General features: G+C 37.8%; 2 protein-coding genes across 2 annotated transcripts; both read left to right on the forward strand.

The window, feature by feature from the left end:
- The first annotated feature begins 3 nt into the window (after positions 1-3).
- Positions 4-10467, forward strand: LOC121854818 (FAD-dependent oxidoreductase domain-containing protein 1-like). The gene is made up of 8 exons (XM_042349620.1): positions 4-626; positions 3732-3961; positions 4196-4309; positions 5413-5575; positions 6781-6926; positions 7094-7334; positions 8743-8857; positions 10035-10467. Exons 1-8 carry the CDS (start codon positions 153-155, stop codon positions 10172-10174), a joined length of 1623 nt encoding a protein of 540 aa, XP_042205554.1. The 5' UTR covers positions 4-152; the 3' UTR covers positions 10175-10467.
- A 4048-nt stretch (positions 10468-14515) lies between these two features.
- Positions 14516-19679, forward strand: LOC121854796 (cell division cycle protein 123 homolog). Its single transcript, XM_042349582.1, has 4 exons — positions 14516-14701; positions 17478-17643; positions 18485-18580; positions 19595-19679. Exons 1-4 carry the CDS (start codon positions 14628-14630, stop codon positions 19625-19627), a joined length of 369 nt encoding a protein of 122 aa, XP_042205516.1. The 5' UTR covers positions 14516-14627; the 3' UTR covers positions 19628-19679.
- The last annotated feature ends 6186 nt before the right edge of the window (positions 19680-25865 follow it).

The following is a 25865-nucleotide window of genomic DNA, read 5'->3' on the forward strand; positions in this document are numbered from 1 at the left end:
TTCACAGCCTTCAGCCTTCCCTTTCCTTGATGTCAGTCTGGAATAATAGGTTAATAGTCCGGTGTTAACATTGTTATCGTCTGCACTACAGTCAGGGGAACACACGTGAGGGTTTGAGGTTGTGTGTGTGTGTGTAGTCTGGCCACACATCAATGTATTGCATCACCAGAACATCCTTAAGGCGCCTGGGAGAACAGTGGACAGGAGTGAGTTACTCCCAGGTGAAGTCAGTGTTTGAGTACAGTGATGTGAGCAGGCGAGGGTTGTCTTCCAGCAGCACAACTTGTAGTGACCGTCATGATGACCCACCAAACTCACAAGACAACAAAAACCAAAATTTTCGAAGGCATAAATACGCTAATCCATTACAGAGAACAATTGGAATATTGAGTGATGATGTGAAGGGCTTCTTCTTTGGTGTACAGTCCAGATTCCCAACCACAGGAAAGACCCTAGATGGAGGAGACCCCAGACCTGAGCCCCAGGACAGACTGGGGGAGGTATGGCCTTCTCACTGTGACGTGCTGGTGGTGGGCGGGGGAGTTATGGGGTCATCCATTGCTTATCACCTGAAGGAACGAGCTCTCCAAGGACTGAATGTTGTGGTGGTGGAGGAGGATCCTACTGTAAGTATTAATTGTTAGGTGAACATTTGGTAATGTTTGGGAACACCACTACCACCAGGAGGAATTGTTCAATTTCGTTCATTTTTCCCACAAATGTTTAAATCATTTTAGTAAGTATTTTAAAAGAGGCAACATTGGTAATTATTGATTTATAGAGGACAGTGTTGTAGTTTGTGCTATTTTTCTTACCCAACCCAACCTTAACATAAAACTGACGTATTACCGTCAAGAAGACAAATTAGTGAGCACCTTAGGCACCTAATTATCTACCAAATGAAGCATTTGCACAAGAAATGATTATCATGTCAGTACTTGCTGATGAAAATAGAGTAAGAAAATAAACACCAAAACAAATAGCTCATCAGCGGGTCACTCGTCAATATTAACCACAACATTTACTAGAACCTAATGGAACCTGACCTAACCAACCAAAGAAACCTACCTAACTTCCTAGCCTGGGGTTCCACATCCTGGACCCTCAGCCATATTAAACAGAAAGTACTTGTTTTGATATCTTGTACCAATAAAAGCAAGTTTATTGAAGCGTCATGGTGTAATTTTAAATTTTTTGTGAACATGAGAGTATGCTCGGGCCAAGTGGGTCAGTTGTAAACAGAGCACACAACAACAACGGCAGCTTTTCAGAGGAGTATTTACGGTAAATTAATTTCTTCGTGTACAAAGCATGTGGAACCATCATTTTAGTGTCATATGATCAGTTTTTCACCATGTTTTACCCTGCATGTTTAGGTAAAGCTCAAGTTTGGGTAGGTTAGGTTGGTTTATCTTATCAATAAAAAGCATTTTTTTCAGAATGTTCCTATTCTAACCAAATTTCAACACACACACACACACTTACTTTTTTGCATTGTTACTACTGTATGTTGAAATACTGTACTCTGTAATATGACCTCCCCATCTTGTTATTATATACAGTATCATATTTATATCACCTTTGTTACTTGTATATTATTTGTCAATCAAGTGATCCATTCCTCAATTATGTATTGTATATTTTCAGCCTACTGGTTGCCATGTTCTTTCAGTAAACCATTAATAATTATTATTATTATTAATTATTATTGATATTATTATTATTATTATTATTATTATTATTATTATTATTATTATTATTATTATTTATTACACACAGTGCTATTCCTGCAGTGTCACTGTGAAAATGTGATATGAAATAACCTTGGTGATCCCTCAGCTGCTATAGTACTTGTAGTAACAGCTGGGGGATCGCAACTTACTACACTATACATACATATCATATAAGGTAAATAAGATTAAATCTCTATTTTGTATAAATTTATTGGTTTTGTTTATAAACTCATTGAGTTATTTAGACATGGTTTAAACATTATAGCAGCAGGATATAAAAGATATTTGGGCTCTTTGGGGTCTCAGGAACAGAACCTTTATTTTTCCCATTAGTTATTAATATCGGTATACGATCGCTTACTTAACGGTAGCTTTTTGAGGTCCCTGACCCCATTGTATAATTGTAATATTAAACAAAATAAAAGAAAAAATACCACATTGCCAGTTGGCAATACAGTAGTTTCACTACATGCGGGACTGGACTGGCTGAGATCCCCAACAGTGCTCCCTCCTCTTCCTCCTACAATCCGTGCGCTAACTTCCTGTATTGTGCGTGTAAGAAATGTTTTTTACCTTATTATTTCTTTTATTTTTATCACATTCTTTATGAACAATTGTGTGTGCATGTAACGTTAATTGTTTTTAATAAAATTACATATATCTTCCCCCAAATAAGAGTTGAAAAATAAAAATATCAGTGCTTGGCCTGGTAAGGGGAGAGCAAGGGGGATGTAACTCCAAGCAGTCTAACTTGACAACATGCCAAGTCCACAGACTCCACACATACATTCACTTCACAAATATACACACTTATGCTCTTCATATTTCTTATTTAATAGCAACATATTTTTTTATACTGTGTACAGGTGTACGCCATATAATGCAATAAAATAAGTACAATAGTACCATAAAAACAATACCAAAGAACATGATGAGTGAGTGAGCGAGCATGTGTACATGAGTGAATGAAAGTGTGTGTATGTACGACATTTGTAAAGCAGTGTAAACATTTAAACTAGCATTTACCATTGCCACATGAAGAATTCTAGAATGCTTGACATAATTTTTCACACCACGGTTGGAAAGTACAGTTATGTGTGTGGGGTGAGCGTCTCTTACACTTGAATTTTCACACGCGTGTTCCATGCGAGCGCTCCCATTGAACTTCAATAATTTCTAAACCTCGCAGGTCTTCGCACGCTCGTATGAAGTGGGCTTTACAGTAGAGTAAGATAGCTATGGCTAGCCTACTCGGTTTGAAATATTACTGTAGGTTATCATAATTTTTATTTGCGAATAAATGGGATATGATTTGTGAATATCGAATATGGGTGTTAAAATATAAATTATGGATTAGCGAGGTTGTGAATAATGAGGTAATCCTGCACATACCCTGCCCACTATAGGTGATATATGATTGTAGATAAAGAAAACCCAAAAAACTTAAAATTTATGGAAAAAGTTGTCTTTTTTTTTACATTCATCCAAATAACATTTGTGGAAAAGTGAACGAAATAGGATACCTATTTCTGGTGTTAGTCGTCTCCTCCACGAGACTGTATAACCGTACTTACAGTCTGTGGGCCTAAACTTTGTGGATTAAGCAGGATTTAATATGTATAGTTTAAGTGAAAAAAAATCTGCTCCCCTCCCTCACTGGTACCTCTAGCATGCCATAACCTACCCACCTCCTATGTCTAGACAGTGATAGTTTTTTGTTTTGCTGTACATTACAAATTTATTGAGTTAAATTAAGCAGACAGCCTAGGTTGTACTGTATTGATGACATGATTTTTTTTTCATTGTACTGTACTGCACTGTATATAAAACAAAAATTAAACTTGTGAAATGACTTTTACAATACAGACAGCAGATAAACGATAGGCTGCTAGTGCATCATGAATAACAGTAGAGTTTCAGGCTGACAGCTTGTTAAATTGATGGTGTTTGTAGTTGATTATCTAAAGATGAAGGCAATGTTTTTCATTCTCTCCTTAGTATACAAGAGCGTCTACTGTCCTCTCAGTGGGTGGCATCCGGCAACAGTTCAGTGTGCCAGAAAATATCCAACTGTCAATGTATGGGATGGAGTTCTTGAGGAAGGCTCCCCAGCTTCTAGGAGTAGAGGGGATGGATCCTCCTGATATGCAGTTCAATCCCCATGGTTACCTGACACTGGCATCAGAGGCCGGGGTACACCAGCTGGAGGAAAATTATACATTACAGAGGTAGGTACTTATTAGCCCCTTCACTATGGGGACACCACTTTTAATACTTTGTTTGGTTAATGCCAGGTGATTTGATTCAGCAGAGAGGGGACCCCCTACACAAGTTATTAAGTGTTCAGTGTTTAAGATTGAATTAGGGTAAATTAACTCTGTTACTTTCAGAAAATCATGTTTCCAAAGAATTACTTCATTGCTGCTTATTGAGCTTTTCTTAAGATTCTCTCACATTTGCAGAGACTTGGGTGCCAAGGTGGATTTCATGTCAGCGGCGCAGCTCAAGGATAAGTTCCCGTGGCTGAATACAGACGGTGTTGAAGGAGGAGTCTTGGGCTTGGAAAATGAAGGGTGGTAAGCAAAATAGAAGTACAGTACAGTATCTGTACCATACTGTTTTTCTTACTTAAAATTAACAGATGCAAATGTGAAGAGAAAGTTATCTGTAAATCTTCATTTGTATCATGTAGATTTAAAAATTAATGTTATACGTATGGCATTAATAGATTGTAATGCTTGTAAGAGTTCAGAAATGGTTTTTGCTTAGCTACCTCTGAAGAGTTGGGTGTTTGCAGTACAGATGTTAATCGTCTCAAGTTATCATCATCAGTACAGTAGTTATAAATTGAGCTTTTATGTTTACAATATATATATATTTTTTTATTAATAAAAATAATAACACTGTAATGTGTTAGAAGCAATAACATATTTTTAGCTCTGGAGTTAGGTTGGGTAGAATTTAGCCAGCTGAAGACAGCAACTGGGGGATTCATTAGCTTACGGGAGACCGCAACTTCACATACAGGACGCAAGCTGATTTTTTTTGCCATTTTTCAGACAAAACAGTGCGCCTTATATGCTAAAAAATATGGTATACATCTCCGGTGTTACATAAAGATATAATTCAGCAATAAAGGCCAAGCCACCTTATGCTGAGGCTCTTTCGTGTGTCTGGAGAGCATCAGGAAATTGGAGTGTTATTGTAGACCTCATATGGCTGGATTTTTTCATCCCAGATTTTAAGTTTAGAAGCTGGAATCGATTGAAATTTTTTTTGTAAACCTCTAAAGCTTTGAAGTGCATATAGGAAGTATCTGAATATTCCTGTGCATAAGAGGCTTAGGAAATTCCTCACTTTCATTTTAGGATATTGTATAACATTTTTCTGGTTCAAGGTCTGAAAAGAGCTCTTGGATTTTTAACAAGATTTTGGTGATTTTCTTTAGAGACCCTTAGAAAGAAGGGAATCACTTGCATAAGAGATGCTGGGTTCTTCTTTTAGAATCTTGGGTTCTTGGTCCTAATCTGAGTGTAGAATTTCCCAAGTTTCTCAGAACTGACTGTCCTTCTATTCTGTCTCATCTGACCTGCACATATTTACCATGATGTTAATGATTTGCATGAAAGGGGAATTCCGAATCGGTCATTCATTTTTACCACTATCACTCTTATCCTAGGTTTGACCCGTGGAGCCTCTTATTCAGTTTACGACGTAAGGCTGTCTCTCTTGGTACCCAGTATGTTAATGGAAGGGTTACTGGGTTGGAGAGTCAGATCCTTGATGATGCAATTTTAGAAACAGATTACAGATCAAACGTCAAAAATCTTCGAAAGGCTGAGGTGAGTACATCGACAGTTTCCTCTTATAAGATATAAAATAAAATTGACAGAGATTTTAAAAGCCATAGCATATTATTTTAGGTGCATCGGTCAACTCTGTGAATATCAGGACAGTACAGTATTGACCAACAGTTTGGTTTAATTAGAAAACATTTTTTCATGCATATTTACCAATTAGTCAACCCTTGTTGCTACTTTGTATGGAGAAGTTTTAGTCACCTTTGTTTAGCATATGAACAGTTATTCAATATCAAATTACAGGGGATAGCTTATCCTTAGAATTATAATGCCAGTGTTACACCTTTTATTGAGTCCATCAATTCCTGAACAACTCGATCGATTGGAACCAGAATCACAGGACAGAATCTCTTAGTCTCATAGAAGGTACAAAGGGGATTAGCTTCCCATAAAAAACTGCCTAGTGCCAGTGCTATTGATGCTAGTGGAGTGAAATGTAAAAGGCAGAAGTCAGTGATGACCATGACAAAGAAAGTTGAATTATTAGATAAGTTAAAAGAGGGGATAAGTGTTGCCGCACTAAGGTAGTATAAGTTGCTATTCTTGATTTTGCCTATTTGCGCCATTCCTTGGAACCTAACCCCCACAAATAACAGGGGTTTACTGGACGCTAAACACTAGAAAAGTATACAATACTGTTCCTGATTATCAAGGTTCCGGTATCTCGTAGAGTCAAATCATTGACTTAAAATAATTAGCCTTAGTTTCGTACAGATTTGAGATTAGGGAGCGGCTCAAAGTTGTGAATTAAAATGTTTAGCATACCAGTACACTGTCTGCTGTTAATGGTTGTCAGTGATAAAGGGTTGAGCACTATTTCCTGTGCATTGTGTATTAACAGTATGATACCGGGTGCTGGTAGCAGTTCTCTTCTCCCCAGGTCACACCACAACTTGGTAAGGTGACGGGGAAGAGGCAGCACGGTAGAGATGTTTCCTACCGCTGCTCATATAACTTACAGAACAAATGAAGAAAACCACTGTTAAGTGAAGGTACCTGTCAAATACCTTAATCACTCCAGAGCATCATTTCTTTACTCTCTGTCACCATGATATGTATTTTTATGGTGATCCAGAGTGATTTGCTGTACAGTATTATATACAGGTATTAGGTTAAAAATAATGGTCAATATATACATCAGTCTTATATAAGTATAATAACTGACATGTATTATATTTTGGATACAGATTACACTTGCAAATGGAGAAAAGCGCAATATTCATTTTGCAATATTAGTGTTAGCGGCAGGAGCGTGGTCGGGTGAAATAGGTCGCCTTGTGGGTATTGGGAAGGGAGATGGTGTAATGGCCGCCCCAATACCTGTAGAGCCGAGGTATGTTCAATAAATTGTAAATATTGAATTGTTAAAATTATATGAACAATCATAAAGCAAACTCATTATATACAAAACAAGTTTTGTCTGATGTTGTATATAATTTATCTAATACAGTATAGGTTATATTTCTTTAACCAGAAGTCATGTTATTGGTACTCCTCCAGGAAAAGATATGTATATTGTGTCCATGCACCAGATGGTCCTGGACTAAACAGCCCATTGGTGATTGATCCTAATGGTACTTACTTCCGGCGTGAGGGTCTAGGCGGCAACTACCTCTGTGGACAGTCCCCACATGAAGATAATGAACCACCAGTTGATGACCTGAAAGTTGATGAAAAGTTTTTTGAAGATGAAGTATGGCCAACAATAGCCAATCGTGTTCCTTCTTTTGAAAATCTAAAGGTATGTAATTCACAGATGACGTGTTACCTGTTCGTGTAGTATTGATGTATTAGAATAGACTTTTTTCTATTTTGGGCCAGTTCAGATTTGTCTTTGAATATGTGCACTGAAGTTCTTCAGTAAAGCCTTTGGACATGGTAATGAGAAATGAAGTCACTGTGCCTTAACAACCATTATTCACAGTGAGACATTAGAGGTCATGGTTTGCACTAAGACATGGGAGCACTTGCATAGTTTTAAAAGTGTTTATATTTGTAAATGACCAAATGAAGATGTGATATTCTGGGAGAACTCTCTTGCCTGGATTCATGGATATTCACTCCACAAAATTATAATCTAGGCTGATGGTTTTAGTGGGTTTTCATGGGGAGTTTAAGAACCAACTTAGCATTTTAAGATGTTTATTGGTAAGGTCTTGGCTCTCATTGTGGGATTGTGTTATCCAAACATTTCTGTTGGTTCAAGTGGTGTTGGCAGTATTAAATATTCTAAGATCATTTATGAAGAGACTCATGGTAATTCAAACCTCAGGATTGATTAGGCCTTTACATAATATTTCCATATAGGAATGATTGTACAGTATTCTCTTTTGCTTTTCAACAATAAACATGGAAGAAGCCTTTAGTGTGCATATTAGCTGGTGCATTGTGTAGGATTATTTTAAAAGAGAGCTCCCTGTCGTTCCTTTTTCCCTTAACCTGGATTGTTCCTTCCATCAGTGTGTGAAAATACTCCACACAAAGGAACAGCTCCAGGGCTATACAAAAATAAAACCCAACAGAGTAAATAAGGGTTTCATCTCTTACTCTTCATTTTCTTGTTGGCATGTAACAAGCCTCACATTTCACTTGTTATTTGATGATATATCATTAATTTGCTCTGTCTCTTATTGAAAGCTGCTTTATCTACTTTACTTACAAATTATCAGTTATTTAGAAGGTCAATATTCATTTCATATAAGACTAATTGAGCCAGAATTAAAAGTTTGGGTCACTCCATTCTTAGATTCAGCTAGTTCATTCCTTGGTCATTCTCAGTTGCATGCAGGTGTAGGGTTTGTCCTCTTCCATTAAGTCATGAGCCTAGGGGATTTAAGGAGTTTGGGAATATTATGGTCAGTTTATTGGATATTTAGCCTTATCCAAATGTCTCAGAGGGATACTTCTTTATTAGCTGAGATTATTATGCATATTTGGGTATAGTGCCTACCACAATTCAGGTGGTCCCTCTTGGAATTTAAAGTTTATTGTTTTATCTAGCTTTCAGTTGTATGGCCTGGATTAAAAAATAATAATTAAAATCTAGTAAATTAGATCTGCCTCGGTGTCTTCTTTGCTAAGTGTGAAAATTTGTTTAAGTAAATTTTTCAGTCTTGCATATAATAAGTTTTTTCCTTTATCATTGACAGCTTCATACCTCGTGGGCTGGTTACTATGATTATAATACCTTCGACCAGAATGGCATCATTGGACTCCATCCACTTGTCTCCAATATGTTCATTGCTACAGGCTTCAGTGGTCATGGTAAGGTTGTGGGTAAAGTGATGAAGATGTATAGGGCTTGGTGGTGAATAGTATTCCAATCATTCTCATATGGGAAGTAGGAGAGAAGGGTCTTGAGCATACCATATCATATTGTGGGAGCTGAGAGAGGGAGAATGATTCAGAGACTTATGGGAGCTGAGAGAAAGTGATTCAGAGACATACAGGAACTGGGAGAAAATTGCCTAAATTTTAAAGTTATGTTTGATTTTAGATTTTGAACAGAAGTCACAACATGCGTCAAGAGCTTTTATTGTAGGCAGATATTACCCCTTGATTAATGAATTGGTGAAGATTAAGGCAATATTGTGATCAGAGAAAGGAAACACACACAAACACATCACCCATTGGTCAAATACCCTGTACTGGAAACTATGTAACAGTATTTTACATTCAATAGGTTATGTCTTATTTGGGAAGATAGAGAGTTGATATGGGCACACACAAAAGATGCCAAAAAAACCATTAGATTTTCAATCACTGACATTAAAGAAGTCTAACTCTTTTTCTTAACACCTTGAGTACAATCGTTGTATTATGGTGGCTTCACCCCTTGAGTACAATGCCATCATCTTCAATGAAATGGGAAAAAGAACTCAAGGGATTAAGTCACTGTACTCAAGAAGTTACCCAAGTCATATGGGGCTCCGGCCTTGCCGAGTTATTCCAAATTCTGACTTATCGAGGCACTTCCCCCTCCTACAAAAATACAAGGATAAAAAATTATCGACCCATATACCTGTACTTTGTATGTGTACACGTAATTACTTAATGTAAAAAAGTAAGACTTACCAACACTGCAGGCGAAGAATGAAGCATCATAGGTGATATATAGATGCATGGTAGGTGATGCAGGTGGCCAGATATGCTGAGATTTTCTTAGATAATTTTGTATATCTCTCCATTTCCCGAGTTGTACTATAATACATTCCGAGACCATATCTCTGCTGAGTTATATGAAATTCCAAGTTATCAAATGCAGAGTTATTGAGGGATACTCTATATTTGCTTTCTGGAAAGGTGATTACCTACACTGTACACATTTTGTAGCTCTGCCTCATAAAAGAATCACTGAAGGAACTGTCTCAAAGACATTTTAATAAATATTTCCTTTTGTGAGGGATTATCAAACCGCCTCTAATGCAGTATAATTTGACAGGTATCCAACAAGCAGCAGGTGTGGGCCGAGCTATCATGGAATGCATCTTACTTGGGGAGTACCGCACCATCAACCTGGAGCGCCTTGGTTTTGAGAGGATCCTTTTGAATGAACCTTTGTATGAGAAAAATATAGTTTAATAATGTTATTACAAGTAATTCTGGAAAGTTACACAAATCTAGATACAGTAGTTGTTCATTAATGATAAATATTATTATTGTTAATAAAGTTACTTTTATCAATTGAATATAGAACTCCAATGATCATCTTTTCAACAAGATTTATGGTTAGAAATTATTGTGTTAAGATCAGGGCGTGATTGCATCAGATGTCAGTCAGCCATGTGATTTTAAATTAAGATTTTACGAAACTGTACAAATTCTTCACATTTTGGTCAAAATTGACCTTAAAATATAAAAATATTTGAAATAAACTGTTTTTTACTTTCCATCAGATTCTGAGTCCCAGTCAACTTCAGGGAACAGTTGCCATTGATATTTTCCCCCCACACAAGTGAACCTTGTCATGCAAGTTTTTATTTTCTTGGGATACATTTGTTTACCTGCAGGTGACCATAGTGGTGAGCTATTGAATTCAGTGATTATATATTTAGATCTTTTATTTATGTAATCTGGAATTGTAGGAATCATTATTACAGTCAGGAATATCAAAAGGGGTGGGTCCAAGAAGTTGTACTGCAGGTGGAGGAACATGGCAAGTGCAGCGACCCACCTAGCTGGGTCGCTGTAAGCCCTCCCAATTTTTTTAAAAATCTGACTAATATCATGGACATTTTGAAGCCAAGTGCACTTGATATTAGGAGATATTCTTCAGTCAATAGTAAATAGTGAGAGGGTGAATCAGGCAATGAAACTAGTAGGTGCCTTCCCCGTCTGGAGTAGTGTCACCCCTTTTGGTCCCTGAGGTATGATAGAGATTGTCAATTTATTTAAAATGTCCATTAGGAGAGCCACTAGCCGGGTGCCTATTCTACAGAACCTCGATTACCTAGAGAGATTGGAGCACCTGCAACTACCTAGCTTATAATAGACGGGTGAGAGGCGACCTAATCGAAGTGTATAAACATCTCAGGGGGCATCACTTAGTCGAATGCACATACCTGGAGCTGGCAGACGTCCGCCCCACAAGGGGCCACAGCTCAAGGTTGAAGAAGCCACAAGTCCAGAAAACTGTGAGGGCAAATTTTTTCAGAGTAAGAGTTGTGAACTTTTGGAACAATCTGCCAGAGAGCGTTGTAACAGCACCGAGTGTGAGATCATTCAAGGCCAGACTTGACCAGTACTGGAGCAGGTTCCGATATATTCGGGAGCCAGTGTAAGCCCGGTATTTGCAAACAGTGCGTATCAGAGAAGTGACCGACCGCCCAAGTGGCTAACAAGCCGATCAGTGGCGAAGAATATAAATGGAAGTAAAAAAAAAAGAGTACAATATTGCATTAAAGAAAAAATATTGGAATTTTCTGGTGAAAAGGGGGACTCTGGACCCCCCCCCCCCCTGGATCTGTCCTTGACAGTTTTTAATGTAATCGATTACATGACTTTTGAAGAAAGTGTAATTGTATTCATGGACTTGTAATCGTAATTGATTCCATTTGTAGAGGAAGCATAATATGTTTGTTGCCAACGGTGTGTAACAGACGTGACTGACCGCCCGAGCGGCTAACAAGCTGATCAGTGGTGAAGAAGATAAAAGTAAAAATAGTACTTTGTGAAATTTAGCTTATTGTAAAGGTGTAAAGTAGTGCATCGACTGTGTGCCTCACAGATTTACAATGGCCTGTGTGATGCCAGCGTAACTACCATGCTACAGTTAAACAGACCTTGTACATAATACTATAGACCTTCATAAATGCCTTTTTAGCTCATACTGTATTTGAAATTAATATCTATTTGTAATTTGAAACATATTCACGGATTGAAAAAAGAATAAACCTTGTTACAATATACCACAGTCATAAGTTCATAACTAATAGACTGGTGTAACTGATAACGAAGACTATCATCTAAACAATTGAAATTGAAATTGACTATCATCACATCATTAAGCCCACCAGGGCACAGGTCAATGACCCACATCAGGGCCTGAGGGCGAAAATATAATAATAATACTATTAGTATTATTAAAAATTTAAATATACATCAAATAAAAATATAATAATAATAATAATAATAATAAAAGGACCATAAAAATAAAAAATGATAATAGTGAGAAACGCTATATGTTGTGTTGTCAAAGTAAAAGAAACAATTGAGACTGTAGTGGAATTCTCCCCTACAAACGCTGTTTGTCGCTGCCTAGCCGACCCCACCAATTCCCCAGTGTATGCCTCGTGGTCTAGGTCAACCAGCGCCGCCATACACCACGGAGCGGGGGTCAACTGCTAAGCCACGCCTACCCCCGCTATTTAAGACCTGACCTCGTGGTGATCTGTCTCTCTTTCTACCTACACCAACCAGCCAGCAACACCTCCGCCTGCCTGGCGGCCCTCGCTCCTCCGCCTGCCTGGCGGTCCTCTCTCCCGCTGGCGAGCATGGCGACCCACAAGCTGTCCTTCTCTGAGCGTCCTCACCAACCAGCTCTCTCTACATCACGCTTGTAACCATGCTGCCTTCCCAGCACCAAGCTGCATTGTACATCCAATACAACATGTATATAGAGAGCACATTGTGAGTTTCCTTTCTCCATCCCATCCTGAGTGTGAACCAAACATCTCATACCCCACAAATGGTGACTCCCGGAGATTCGCACTCACACAGGATGGAGGAGAAACTGATCACGCTCCCAGTCTTCAAGCAACATGGAAGACTGGCTTATCCACCCAGAAGCAGCTCTCATCGGCTCTACAGCTACTGTCTCTACACCGCAGGTTAGACACCCTAGAGCAGCTCTGCTACTCTAAGCAGACACCAGCTCCTCTTCCTGCCCTAAGCACCACGTCCTACCGACCCCAGCACACCCGTCCTGCCTCAGACGCCGACCCCGGCCCAGCAGTAACCCCTGCCGCCCTTGATGCGGCCTCTGTTCCTGAGTGCGGACACACACACACCCCTCTTTTCTCCCCCAGGTACTCCCTGCTAATGTCCTGCACCCTGCTGCTGTCGTGGACCCAGCTGCTGTCACGAGCCCTCATCCGCTTCTGCTGACGCAGCCCCTGCTCCTGACCCAGGCCCACACACCCCAGCAGGCGCATCTGACGACTCTGTACCTGCCGTGAGGGAAGAACAAAATTCAACGCCTCCACACACCCTTTTTCTCCCTCTCTTCTCCCACAGATAGTGTGTATATAGACAGTTGTATCCAGCGACCGGCTCATCCACGCCATCGCCGTTGTCTCACATGAGGCACGCACCGCCCGTTCTGCCTCACATGTGCTATGCAACCCTGCAGACAACAAGTCTCCTACACAGCCTGGAGGGAAGGGGGAGTATTGTAGTGGAATTCTCCCCTACAAACGCTGTTTGTCGCTGCCTAGCCGACCCCACCAATTCCCAGTGTATGCCTCGTGGTCTAGGTCAACCAGCGCCGCCATACACCACGGAGCGGGGGTCAACTGCTAAGCCACGCCTACCCCCGCTATTTAAGACCTGACCTCGTGGTGATCTGTCTCTCTTTCTACCTACACCAACCAGCCAGCAACACCTCCGCCTGCCTGGCGGTCCTCGCTCCTCGCCTGCCTGGCGGTCCTCTCTCCCGCTGGCGAGCATGGCGACCCACAAGCTGTCCTTCTCTGAGCGTCCTCACCAACCAGCTCTCTCTACATCACGCTTGTAACCATGCTGCCTTCCCAGCACCAAGCTGCATTGTACATCCAATACAACATGTATATAGAGAGCACATCGTGAGTTTCCTTTCTCCATTCCATCCTGAGTACAGACAAACATCTCATACCCCACAAGACCCTGCAATTGTGTGTAAATGAGGCAGAAAGTCAGGTCATCAACCTGGGACTTGGTCACAATATTGTTATGCCATATGGCAGCAGGGTCTACCATTAGACAACACATTATGCTTCCAACATCTTCCCAGGGGCAGTACCTCCCTGTTTGATAGCTGCCAACAGTGTATGTCATAAGTAAAGCCTTAACCATTTTCAGCATTGAGCGACGTAAACACAGACGATTTTCTGATTCCTCCTGAACTACGAAAATAAACCAACAGGAAGCGTTTAATTATTTTTCATAATCATGTAATGAGAGTACGTTTTTTATTTCTTTATGTGCTCTGGAATTCCCTATCAAAATTTATATTTCATTTGTGGAGACAAAAGGATAATAGCAGTCGTCAGTATAAATGTGGACGACTGTTTATGTATTACATATTGCTTCGATGTTGTACATATTTCCTCAGAAAAAATAAAAAATATGATATGAAGCTTCAGGTAAATAGATAAGTAAGAAATGCAGTATTAGAACATGGTCAGTCATGTTAATTGAGGCGCTTCCTGTTGTGTTATTTCTGGTAGTTTTCGTCCTTCAGTAACACCTCAGCCCTGACGTGTGTGGGGCCGATCATTACACCTCCACCCTCTCAACGACTCACTGCCCGTTAAGTTTAGACAAAAATCGATTTACAATGAAAGTACAAGACGTTCTTAGCTGTAGCTTTCCGTCATGGTATGACAAGTTCAAAAAATGTACCATTAAGAGGTGAGTTGAGGACATTGTCTTGGTTTTGGGACTGCATTAAACCTCCACATCAGTACCTACTGTTAAACAGTTTTAGGCTTTATTGCTCCATTTTGGTAAAGGTGGAGGAGACATTTAGCACCACAAGGAGTATGGAATTGCACCACTTTTTCAGATGTTGTTTGGATGATACTGAATAATAAAATCGAAGTGACAACATTGTAGTCTTTTGTATGGTATTGGTGAAGTATGAAGCAGCATTACCACCACAAGTTGTTGGGGGGGGGGGGCTAACATGACTGGGGGTTAGACACAGTTTTGGGTAAATTTTCACTGTCACACCACACTCTGTTAGAAAGTAAAAAAATATATTTTTCTAGTGTATTTGTGTGTTTTAGACCGAATATGACCTTCATTTCTGGCGGAAATTAGCCGTTTTTTATAGATTTTTTTTTTGGACGTTTTCCAAAAAAACCAAAACATGGCAAAATACACCAAAAAACCACTAGAAAAAAAAAACCTAACCTAACCTAACTGACTCTCACCATATGATGGAATCACATATTTCTTACCTTATTGGCCAGGTTTTTGTTTGTCTTTGGATTCTGAGATTCTTACACAACGCCACATACTGTATGTTGGTCTGTGCGATATTTACATTCAGTCTTGCTCTTAGTACACTTTAATGAGGTTGGAAGAACAGTATGCAATCGGAAAAATGCTATAGTTTCTTAGTTTTTTTTCCCCAAAACTCGCAGTTAGCTCCATATAATTTAAGTGACACCCATCGCAGACTTCCATGGTCGGAAATGAATTTGAATTCCGAAATATGAGACCCAAATTAAACTCGAATTTGATTGGGCCAAAAATACCGTGAATTAAACCCTAAATCACTTTAATTGGTTGCAAAAACAAAAACGCTTTTGATTGGCCACGTGACGTGTACGGGAACGCATGCTCGTGATGATTTATGAAGAAGACACGCAGTGTGGGAGGTGAGGTAGGCGATAATGGCGCAAGATTAATGGAAGAAAATAGAGAAAATTTTGGATACTCTTTCTCCTTTATTATACATTTCCGCCGGCAATGTAATAGATGAAAATTATCTTAAAATTAGACATCTTATTCGAACATGATAATAGATTAGTGGTAGAAATGTGTGGTGTGTAAATGCAAAAATTCCCTTCATCCAAATAATTACTTTTTTTTTCACGGGTTCTTATCATTATAGTAACTACATGTATTTTAAAAGAGTTAACATTTACTAGAGCCTAATAGAAACTGACCTCCAGGCCCCCATGTCATATTAAACACAAAGTACTTATTTTCATACAGTATTTGGTACCAATGAAAGCAACTTTGTTGAAGCCTCATGGTGTAATTTTACGTTTTTTGTGGACGTGAGAACACGCTGGGGCCAAGTGGGTCAGTTGTAAACAAACAGCAGTTGACAACACGTGCCGACAATGGCAGATTTTTTGGAGGAGTATTTATGGTAAATAATTAATTTCTTCGTGTACAAAGCATGTAGAGGCATCATTATAAAGTCATATGATTAGTTTTTCATTGTGTTTTACCACCGAAATTCCACCAGTTTTCAAGCTCTGCCCACTACAGGTGATTTACAGTATGATCATAGATAGATAAAAACTAAAAAATATAAATAAATACTTATAATTAAAACAAAAAGTTGTCACCTCTTTTAAAATACTATGATGATGAGAACATCTTTGGAAAAAATGAACAAAATCAAACAACAACTGGTGGTACGATAGTGTTGTTCTCAGACATTACTCACGGCAGAATAGCAGTTTCTGTTTGGTGTGTCCCGGTCTATATTTCAGATGTCAATGATGTTATGGAAAAATATATACTGGTTGGACTTCACTAATCCGGGAAGTTTGGATCCAGACCAGTTCTGAATTAGCGAAAATTCCGAACCATCGAAGTCGAGGTTAAAAGAGGCAAAATAATACATAAAATGTACTATTACTGTCTAATTTCTTCAGTATAAACATGTTTTCTAAAATAGTTATTGTCACATACTTATGTTTTGCAGCATTACAACCTCTTTCACTGCTTTCTGGTCTCTTAGGAGGCATATATAGGGGTAAATTATAAGTGTTTAAAGGTAAAATAGTGGCAACAGTCACTAGAAGTGAGCTATGGCACCGTCCCAAACCATCAAAGCTACCGGACTATTGGGTCCCAGATTAGCTGGGCCCAACCTGTATTCCTATGGCAGTTTTTGGAATTTTGTACCAGAATTTTTTTTTATTTAAAAGACCTGTTCAAAATTTCAATGTGATACCACTATCAGTAAATATTAAATGCTCCCCCCATTTTTTCAAGAGGTGTTTTTGGACAGTTAGAGTAAGGTATACTGATTACTCTTCAGCCAGTTGGCTCTGCCACTTTTGAATGCCTGTGTGTCTACTCCATTGGTACTCACAGTTTTTATCTTATTTTTTACCCTAAATGTCTGGTTTATGGTATATAAGTGGTATTATTGGAAATGTGACCAAACAGTCAAGAAAAAGCATCAGTATGGATGTAAAAAGTATGGTAGGTAATAAGATGCAAGTGGTCAAGTGATCAGGCTCATCCTCCTCCCCTGTCACTCAGTCCCTCCACTACCTTCTTGGTCAGTCCTTCTATCATGTGCCATCCAATCTTTTGCTTTACATTCCCTCAATATACATTGCCAATGTTTTATAGAGAACCTGTACATAAGTTCAGTAGTTTGTAATTATGAAATGTAGAAGGATAAAAAATCATGATGCATTCATTTTTTCAGCATTTTACTGCCTTTAACACCAGAGGTCCTGGCTTATATGCAAGATAATGGGACTCTGGTGCTCCCAGAAGGTTCACAGCCAGAGCCAACCTATAAGAGGAACACACAAGAGGAAGAAGACACTGAAGACTGGGATCACTGTGAGACATCAGGCTGTGTTGTGCAAGTGAGTGACAACTTTTGTTTGATAAGTCTTACTGTTGAGAATTGTTTGTTGATCTCTTAGGTACTGCAAGTTTGACACCAGTAGTATATGATAAGTGGAGGTATATAGAGTGTGTTGTGAGCAACTTATAACTCTTATATAATCTAAGAAACAACTATTTCCCCAAGTTTTGGTAAATACATCACAGAAAGGTTGAGCTATCCAACCATGCCTCTGCATATCTGATAAACAGTTGGCAGGCCTTTGAAGCTTTGGAAAGGGGTAGCCATTTACATCATTGATTCACATAATTACTTACTTTCTCCAATGATAATTCATTAGTATAATAAGTCCACTAGTTTGAACCATCATTCATTGAAGAACTCGAAGCTTGTATCAAGTCAAGCTTACCAAGTGACCAGATGTAATCATTTTCAGTATAATCCACCAGGTTTTAATATTCATCAGCCAAAGTTGGGAAGATACATGTTACTTAGACTACATAGAAAGTCACTTTTAAACTAAGCATACTGTACAGTCAGCAAAAAAATGTTCTGCACCCCTTGGTCTGATGGCCTCTGCAACGATCACTGACCGAGGCCATGTTAATTTGGTAAGGTTGGTATTTCGTGTTGTGTGATGCATTGCGTCACTTATAGTTAATACAGTAAAGAGAAATCAACTGGCGTCACCTGCGTAAATGAGTGTTGTTCAGAATTCTTGGTTCGGTGTGTCATAATGTATAACGCCATAAAGGTGCAGAAATTTTTGTTGTTGACTGTAGTACATGAATTTAATGCTGGGTAAATTATCAAAATACTTTTGTGGCAATTTTTTCTATCCTTGCTAACTTTATTTTCAGGGTCCTAAGTTGGAGGAGTACAGCACAAAGATCAGAGATGCCATCAAGAAGCTTGGAGGAAGTGCCTTTCCTAAACTTAATTGGAGTTCCCCAAAGGTGTGTTGATATAACTTGTGTTGTACTGGTGCAGGTTGGATCTCACTAATCCAGGAAGCTTGGAACCAGATGTGTTCCAGATTAGCGAAAATTCCTAGCCATCAAAACCGAAGTTGGAAGAAAAGCAATACCAATATTAACGTGACATCAGCATAAATTCAGCCTTAGGCCATTGGACCTCATTATGACAATGTGTTAGTGCTATGGTATGCTTTACTGGGTACTGTGACACACAAATAAGTAGGATTAAAGAAAAAACAGAGAAAATTGTATAACATAGGCCCATTGATGACCTCGAAACTAGTGGAGTGTATATATCTTGTTTGCCACCCAACAAAAATTCACACTTCAGGGACTTTTGGAATTCCTTTACAGGCTATCTTTTTTTTCTTTTGTTGTTTTTAATGTCATCTGTAATTTATATTTCTATTAGTCTTTTTACATCCCTAAGGTATAATCGTTTGGTACTGAAGAATATCCATTGTCTCTTTGTGTGAATATGAAGTAAATTTATCATTGGGCATCTGCTGTCTGTCTCTTTATCTTTGGGCTATGTTGATAACCTTTTGGTTCATTTATTTAGTGACTAGGGAATGTTTTTGTGGTATGAATTGAAATGTGGGTATGTAGGTTCAAAGATTCAGTGTTTTCATCTATATTCAATTGGAGTTATGAACCTTTGCCAGCTTAAAATTATGGAAAGGACAAACTTCATCATCATTGATTTTTGTGCTTTTATGTGCCCAGCCAGCTTTTTTTTAGGAGTAGCTACAGTAATCAGTATATTGTTGATGCCAGCAATAAAAGTGATGCAGAATTTGTGATAAGTTGTTTCCAGTGGAGAATGATCCAAACTTCCATGTCAGTGAATCAGTCAGATTGATATAGATCTGTTGATGCAAAGTAAAGACTCCAAAGTGTTTAAAACTACTGCATATTATTTGTGTGTGAATTAAATATTTGGATTGTTTGTTTTGTGTGTGTAATAATATGGTACTGTATTAACCATTGCAGGATGCCTCAAGGATTGCCCTCACCAATTCTTAAGATGTTGCACCCCTGGAGATGTTTCTATCTCATCCTTAAAAGTAGCAACTTTTGTCACACATGACCCTCACAACACCCTTCAAGGTTTGATGTTTTATGAATTGTCTGAAGTAGAATTTCTTGTCCTTAGTCACATTCTCATATACTGCTTTTATTATTACATGGACTGCTGATGTGTTCCTGTAACACCATAGTAGAAACACATACACTATGTTAGGGCAGATTCAAAGAAGAAATAGTCTCTACTCAAAGGAATTTTATTGGGGATATTTTAAAACAAGTTTCATCTTTTTAAAATGTGATTTCTAGTATATAATTACAGTACCTGTACAGCTACAAATGTTTTGCTTTCAAAACAATTCAATGGACTTGCTTACCCAGAGCTATTCCATTAGGGAATTTATTGTCAGTTCTCTGACAAAAAATTTTATGCTCTTCCAGGATTGTGATGATGCAGGATGTAGCAGATCCTGAAAGTGTTGATTACTGCTTGGTATTACGAAGATGGATGGAGATCAACCCTGCCTATGAAGCCGCTGCTTTAGAGAATAAAGAACTAGTTGGTTATACAAAACAGAAGTGTTAGCATTGGTTAGAATAGATCCACTGTCACTTGACTTATCAAAACTTGATATGTATTCAACCTATTGTAAGGCTAAGAGAGATACTGTACATCTCTATCATTATGAGATGTAATATGGGCCAAATTGAGTCCTTGAGTTTCAATATGATGAGCTTGAGAGTACGTGGTAAACACCTGATGTGGTGAGTGAGGCTTAAGACCATTAGTAGGGAGAGCTCGAATATATTAATCTTTAAAATAAAGGGTTTGGTCGAAGAAGCAGGAAAATAAACTACATCCCCACAGAGTTGCTATTAGGCACAACGTGTACAGTAAACCCCGAGTATAATGGAGACCTGAAGCTAGGGGAAAGGTGGTCGTCATTTCTAAAGATCAAGTTATATCAGACATATTAAATAAGCCAGAAAATAAAGAAAAATACAAATACTAAATGTACTGGTAACTGTGTTTACTATTCTGGGGTTGGATCTGCAGTTGTTTCCTGGTGATCTTGTGGGTGACCATTACTGTACAAGGTAACTACATTAACTGCTGAAACATCACATTATTTATTGCATATATATACACAGAAGAATACCTTACACAAGTATTCGCCTAGTTGTCATCCTCGAAGATGACATCTAGTGCTCAAACTGATGCAAGTGGGCCTATCGAACATGCGCCTCTTTTTAATGAACGCGCTGTGAGTGGATCTCTCAAAGAGAGACATCATGTTTATAAAAATTTAGTGATGGTATTTATGACTTTGACTAAAATTTTATTTGATACAAAAATGATGTAGAAGAAAATGTTGAGTCAGTGGGCTATTTTAAGTTGTACTTCAGGTTACTATATGGAAGGTAAGGACATAAAGCACACAGTATACAGTATATGTGGGGTATTTACTTGTTCTCTCAGCACTTTATATACATATCCTGGGCAATCTATTCTTTAAGGTTTTCTAACCCTTTATTCACCCAGCACAAAATAGGAGGGAAACAAAGATGATAGATTGATAGATAAATATGTATTTATTAGTTGAGATCTTAATTTCTACATTATTCGCAGGTATTTCTCAGCGTGATATGTCAGAGTTACTCTTGTATGGGGGTGGACTGCTAAGAGTTCGCGAATGACATTATCAGCTTCTTGGAGAGAAAAACATAGAAAACAGATTCCCTCTTCAGACTGTAAGTTTAAACAGCAGTAAAATTTACGCTTTTATGCTTGAGACTTATATATGTGGGTGTGTGTGTGGGCATATTTCTGGCATGTTTTTGCATGACTTTGTATGTATAAAACCTGAATTCATAGTGAAGGAAGAAAATAAATGATGTAGATATAATGTTATATTTAGGATCACCTAGATCATGAATTTATTTATTTTTTAAATCCAGACCAGATTATCCAGCTGATAATATGGTTTTATTGGATTTTATAAAAATAGGTTAATGTAAATGGGAATGCACCTGAACTCCTGTGTAATATATCTTAGCCGCCCACTTACATGCCACTCATCTCCTCTTATTTATATTTTTGTACAGTAAAGCATTCTAGTTCATACAAGAAATATTACTATGCACACAAATAAAACTACACCTTTTTTTCACCAAAAAATTAAATAAGTTAGAGTGCAGGGGAGAACAGGATAACATGCTTGGTGTTCAAGTTCAAAGGACTGATAAAACCAACCTTTCCCATGTGCTTCTGGAAACACCATTGTGTGGAATAAAACATTTAATATTTACTGCTATTTGCCCCACCATAACACTAATATTCTTAAACTTCTGAATACTGAGAGGGGATTCCGGGATTAATGGAGAGGTTACACATTTATAAACAAACTAAATTTTAACTGTCTGGCCAGGTACTAGATAGTGATAATGTCAATTATCCAGCTGTTGCCTGTCCAAAACCTTCTAGTGATATTAACTGTATGTATTTAGAAAAGAAAATAAGAATATGTTTAACATAAACATATTTATTTGTTCACAGATGTGGTTGATGTACCGGCCCAGCTAAGGACCATGTGGACTCCCGCTTTAATTTCAACCCATTTGGTGAAACAACTGATGGTCTTCTGTTTTCTTGGCCTGAACTGAAAGGGTTGGAAGACTTTAGAGAAAGCCTTAGGCAGGGTAAGATAAAAAAATACTGTACTGTAATGCCCTTGAAGCTTTTAAAATTAGATTGCTCTCTGTCTTCGCAGGCGGGGTTTTAAGAAAATTGATAATCCCAAGTTGGTTGGAGGTTGGGTCTTCATAAATTCATAGAAACTGTATGGAGCTGGCATGTAAGTAATGACTGAAACTCAGCAAACTCTGTGTGTGTGAGTGTGTTACAGAGAGGTTGATGGATGTATAGCAGACATACAAATAAAACTTGATGCAGTAAAAAAAAAAAAAAGCTACTTTATTTTAGCTACAGTATTTTCATTATTACGGCATTTAGGAAAATTTATGAAAAATAGGGAAAAAATTTATAACTTGTTTTTTTTTAGAAAATCAACTAAGGGACTTTTTTTTATTGTAATTTAGGTTTTCTTAAACCGAAGCTTCATAAATTGATATTACATGAAGTACATTTTTTAACTTGTATACTGTATCCAAATAGCCAACCAGAAATTTTGAATAAGCAGACCTCAGAAATGTGATTGTTTTGTCTAAATAAGATAGTTTCAAGTTTTATTAGAAAAAACAAAATAATTAATCAGTAACAAAATGTGGTTTATCTCTTTGTGTTAAGTGGTGACAGGTTATTGGAGATGAAACTAGTGAGGAACTTGAAGACAACATCCAGTATCATAATGAGTGAAACATAACGGATAAGCAACGACAGCGTCATATTCACCCACAAAGGGACGGATCTTGTTCGGGCCTCCAGTCTCATCGAAAATTTACCAGAATTTCGGTTCATATCAGATAAGCAGGAGTTCAGCCTGCCTATATATGTGAGTCGGTAGTTTGTGTTTATCTCAGTTGTTTTCCCCATTTGATAAGGATGATAAATATATGCTGGATTTATTTCTTCACAAGTACTGTACTGTATTTTTGTTTATGGGTGAATGAAAGCAAATATGTCTGTGCTCAGGTAGTGTGGGTTCCTATTAAATGTAATTAATTTAAAAAATATTTAAGCAGGCAGCAGTATGTCTCCTAATGATAGTTGACTTAAGTTACGCCAAGATCCCATAATTAAATTTATTCTTTCAAGCAAATGGTAAGAAATATTTATATATATAGTAAAAACAACAGATTATAATGATGATGAAAGAAAACCATTACTGCTGTAGGAAACCCCATTTATAAGTGAAGAAGGTTGTTTTCAAAACTTTTCAAGCAAAGGTTCAGAATCAGTTTGTACCAAATTTCATTATTTTATGAGAGCATGACTTTGAAGAGTCCATTGGGGTTTTAAGACTCTCACAACTAAATGAGAAAGGAATGTTACCACTGGGAAGTTGCAGGATAATTTTTTCAAAGCAGACTGAGTTGGATGGTCAGTGAAGCCTGCAAGAAAGGGTAAAGCCTATACAGCAGAACCTATTTTTCCACAGAAAGTAAGAGAAGTTTGATGATAGCTCAGAAGATGAAGAGGGAGGTTCTAAAGCTGATCCATAGATATGGAAGGGTTTTGATTTTCAGGCCATGTTTTCCTCTCTGACTTCGGCTTTTAGTTCATTTGTCCTGTCATGACAGGTCTATTGGTGAATGCTGTTACACTATAATAATCATTTTAATTTTATTTCAGTAAAACATTTAGGCTGATATATGGATGGTTTATGTAAGTGATTTTTAATAAAGGTTTATAAGTTGTTTTGTTATTAATGATCATCAAGGCTGTGTAATACTGGGCACTTTTCTCCAAGCATGTTTGGCGAAATAATTGATCAAAAGAAAACAAAGAGGTTTTCTGTCAAGACTGGATGTTTGAGTTACATTTATTCCAATTTTAACAAAACAAACAAAGCAGCTAAAAAGAGGGTTCACCATGGATCCCAAGATTACAGTTGAGACCCCAGAGATTGTAAGCAGGAAGTTCTTCATCATTGTATTAGAGCCCAAAAGTTAAAGAAAAGACAATGGGTGTGAAGTTTGTTTAAAAGTGCTGCTGCTAGCTGAACAAAGAAGACCCTGAATAATGATTTGTAATGATGCTAAAAGAAGTTTTCAAAGACAAATAAATGGAAAATATGTCACTGTTTAAGTGTTATATTTAGAATTATTATTACTATGATTTATTTAAATTTTATCTTGAAATTTATGAGGCAGCCTATTTAAGGTCTTTTATCAGGCCTGCAAAGATCCCAAAATTCAAGTTGGTTCTGCTTCAACGCAAGAAAATCCTGCTGCTGGTTAAATATCGGGTCAACAATTCCAAACCGGCAACATGTTTGAGAGAGTCTCATGTTCCTGCCCCTCTCCTTTTTTACTCAACATATTTACTGCTGTTAAGAACCTTCTCAACAAGACTGTCTCAATTAAAACCTAAAACCCTCCTCCCTGCCTCTCGGTTTGGAGAATCTAAATTTGAAGGAAGAGTCGGATCTGGGAAAGTGTCCTTAAAGTTGATCGAGACTTTTACATGACCAAGTAAAACGAGGTAGTGATAAATGCATGAAATCACTTCCATGTGTACCCAAAAGAGAAGCTGAGTACCACAGGGAAATCTATTTGGCCCATTGCTTGGTCTGCTTAATGATATGTCAGACCCAGATAATTTCTGGCACAAATGTTTGCAGTGATGCCAAGTTATTTAGTGTACTATGAACCGCTGGTATGTGTAAAGATATCAATGGTCAAGATCCAGCATGTTCTGTCACAATAGAGGTTAAGTCCTAATGGATGAAGAACTAATTGGTAATCGAATGTGAAAAGGAATCTAAAAGTGTTGAAAATGAACTTAAATTCTTGGGTCATTGTGAGAAGAAGGTGAATCAGGCAATGAAACTAGTAGGTCTTTTGATATCTGGTTGGTCTGTTACTCATCATGATCTACAAGAGTGAGGTAATTCCCTGTCTGGTTCCTGAGGTATGCTAGAGACTGTCAATTGACCAATGTTAACTTCTCTTTTGATTTTACTGAATACATCCATGGAAAAAAACCCATCCAACAAAGGACCCTAGTGGAAATAAGCTGACAGTTTGCCATATACTACAAGGTACCTGTAGTAGGCAGCTATCAAACAGGGAGGTAATACTGTATGGAAAGATATTGGAAGCATAATGTGTTGTCTAATGGTAGACTCTGCTGCCATATGGCATAGCAATATTAGTACCAGGTTGCTGAACTGACTTTCTGCCTCATTTACTCATAACTGCAGGGTCTCAGTTGTTTCTCTTACTATTGAGAACACAATATACATACTGTATATCGTTTGTCACTCTTCATTTATTTATTTATTTATTTTATTTATTATTTATTATTATTATTATTATTATTATTATTATTGTTATTGTTCATATTATTGTTATTGCTATTGTTGTTGTTAATGTTGTTGTTGTTATTATTGTTATTATCATCATCATCATCATCATTATTATTATTATTATTATTATTATTCTCACACCCCAGGCCTTGATATGGGTCAGTGATCTGTGCCCGGGTTCAGATATATTCAGGAGCCAGTTCATGCCAGCAGTGAAGAACACAGCACAAGCGGCTAACGAGCCAATT

The sequence above is a fragment of the Homarus americanus genome, unplaced genomic scaffold, assembly GCF_018991925.1.
Source record: "Homarus americanus isolate GMGI-L3 unplaced genomic scaffold, GMGI_Hamer_2.0 scaffold53233, whole genome shotgun sequence".
Classification (NCBI taxonomy): domain Eukaryota; kingdom Metazoa; phylum Arthropoda; class Malacostraca; order Decapoda; family Nephropidae; genus Homarus; species Homarus americanus.

Bases quoted from the DNA above. Each gene is read 5' to 3' on its own strand.
- LOC121854818 (XM_042349620.1), top strand. From the start codon at position 153: ATGTATTGCATCACCAGAACATCCTTAAGGCGCCTGGGAGAACAGTGG. The intron at 3,962-4,195 runs GTAGGTACTTAT...TCACATTTGCAG, and splicing joins GAAAATTATACATTACAGAG to AGACTTGGGTGCCAAGGTGG. The intron at 5,576-6,780 runs GTGAGTACATCG...TTTTGGATACAG, and splicing joins AAAATCTTCGAAAGGCTGAG to ATTACACTTGCAAATGGAGA.
- LOC121854796 (XM_042349582.1), top strand. From the start codon at position 14,628: ATGAAAGTACAAGACGTTCTTAGCTGTAGCTTTCCGTCATGGTATGAC. The intron at 17,644-18,484 runs GTGAGTGACAAC...CTTTATTTTCAG, and splicing joins CATCAGGCTGTGTTGTGCAA to GGTCCTAAGTTGGAGGAGTA. The intron at 18,581-19,594 runs GTGTGTTGATAT...TAACCATTGCAG, and splicing joins TTAATTGGAGTTCCCCAAAG to GATGCCTCAAGGATTGCCCT.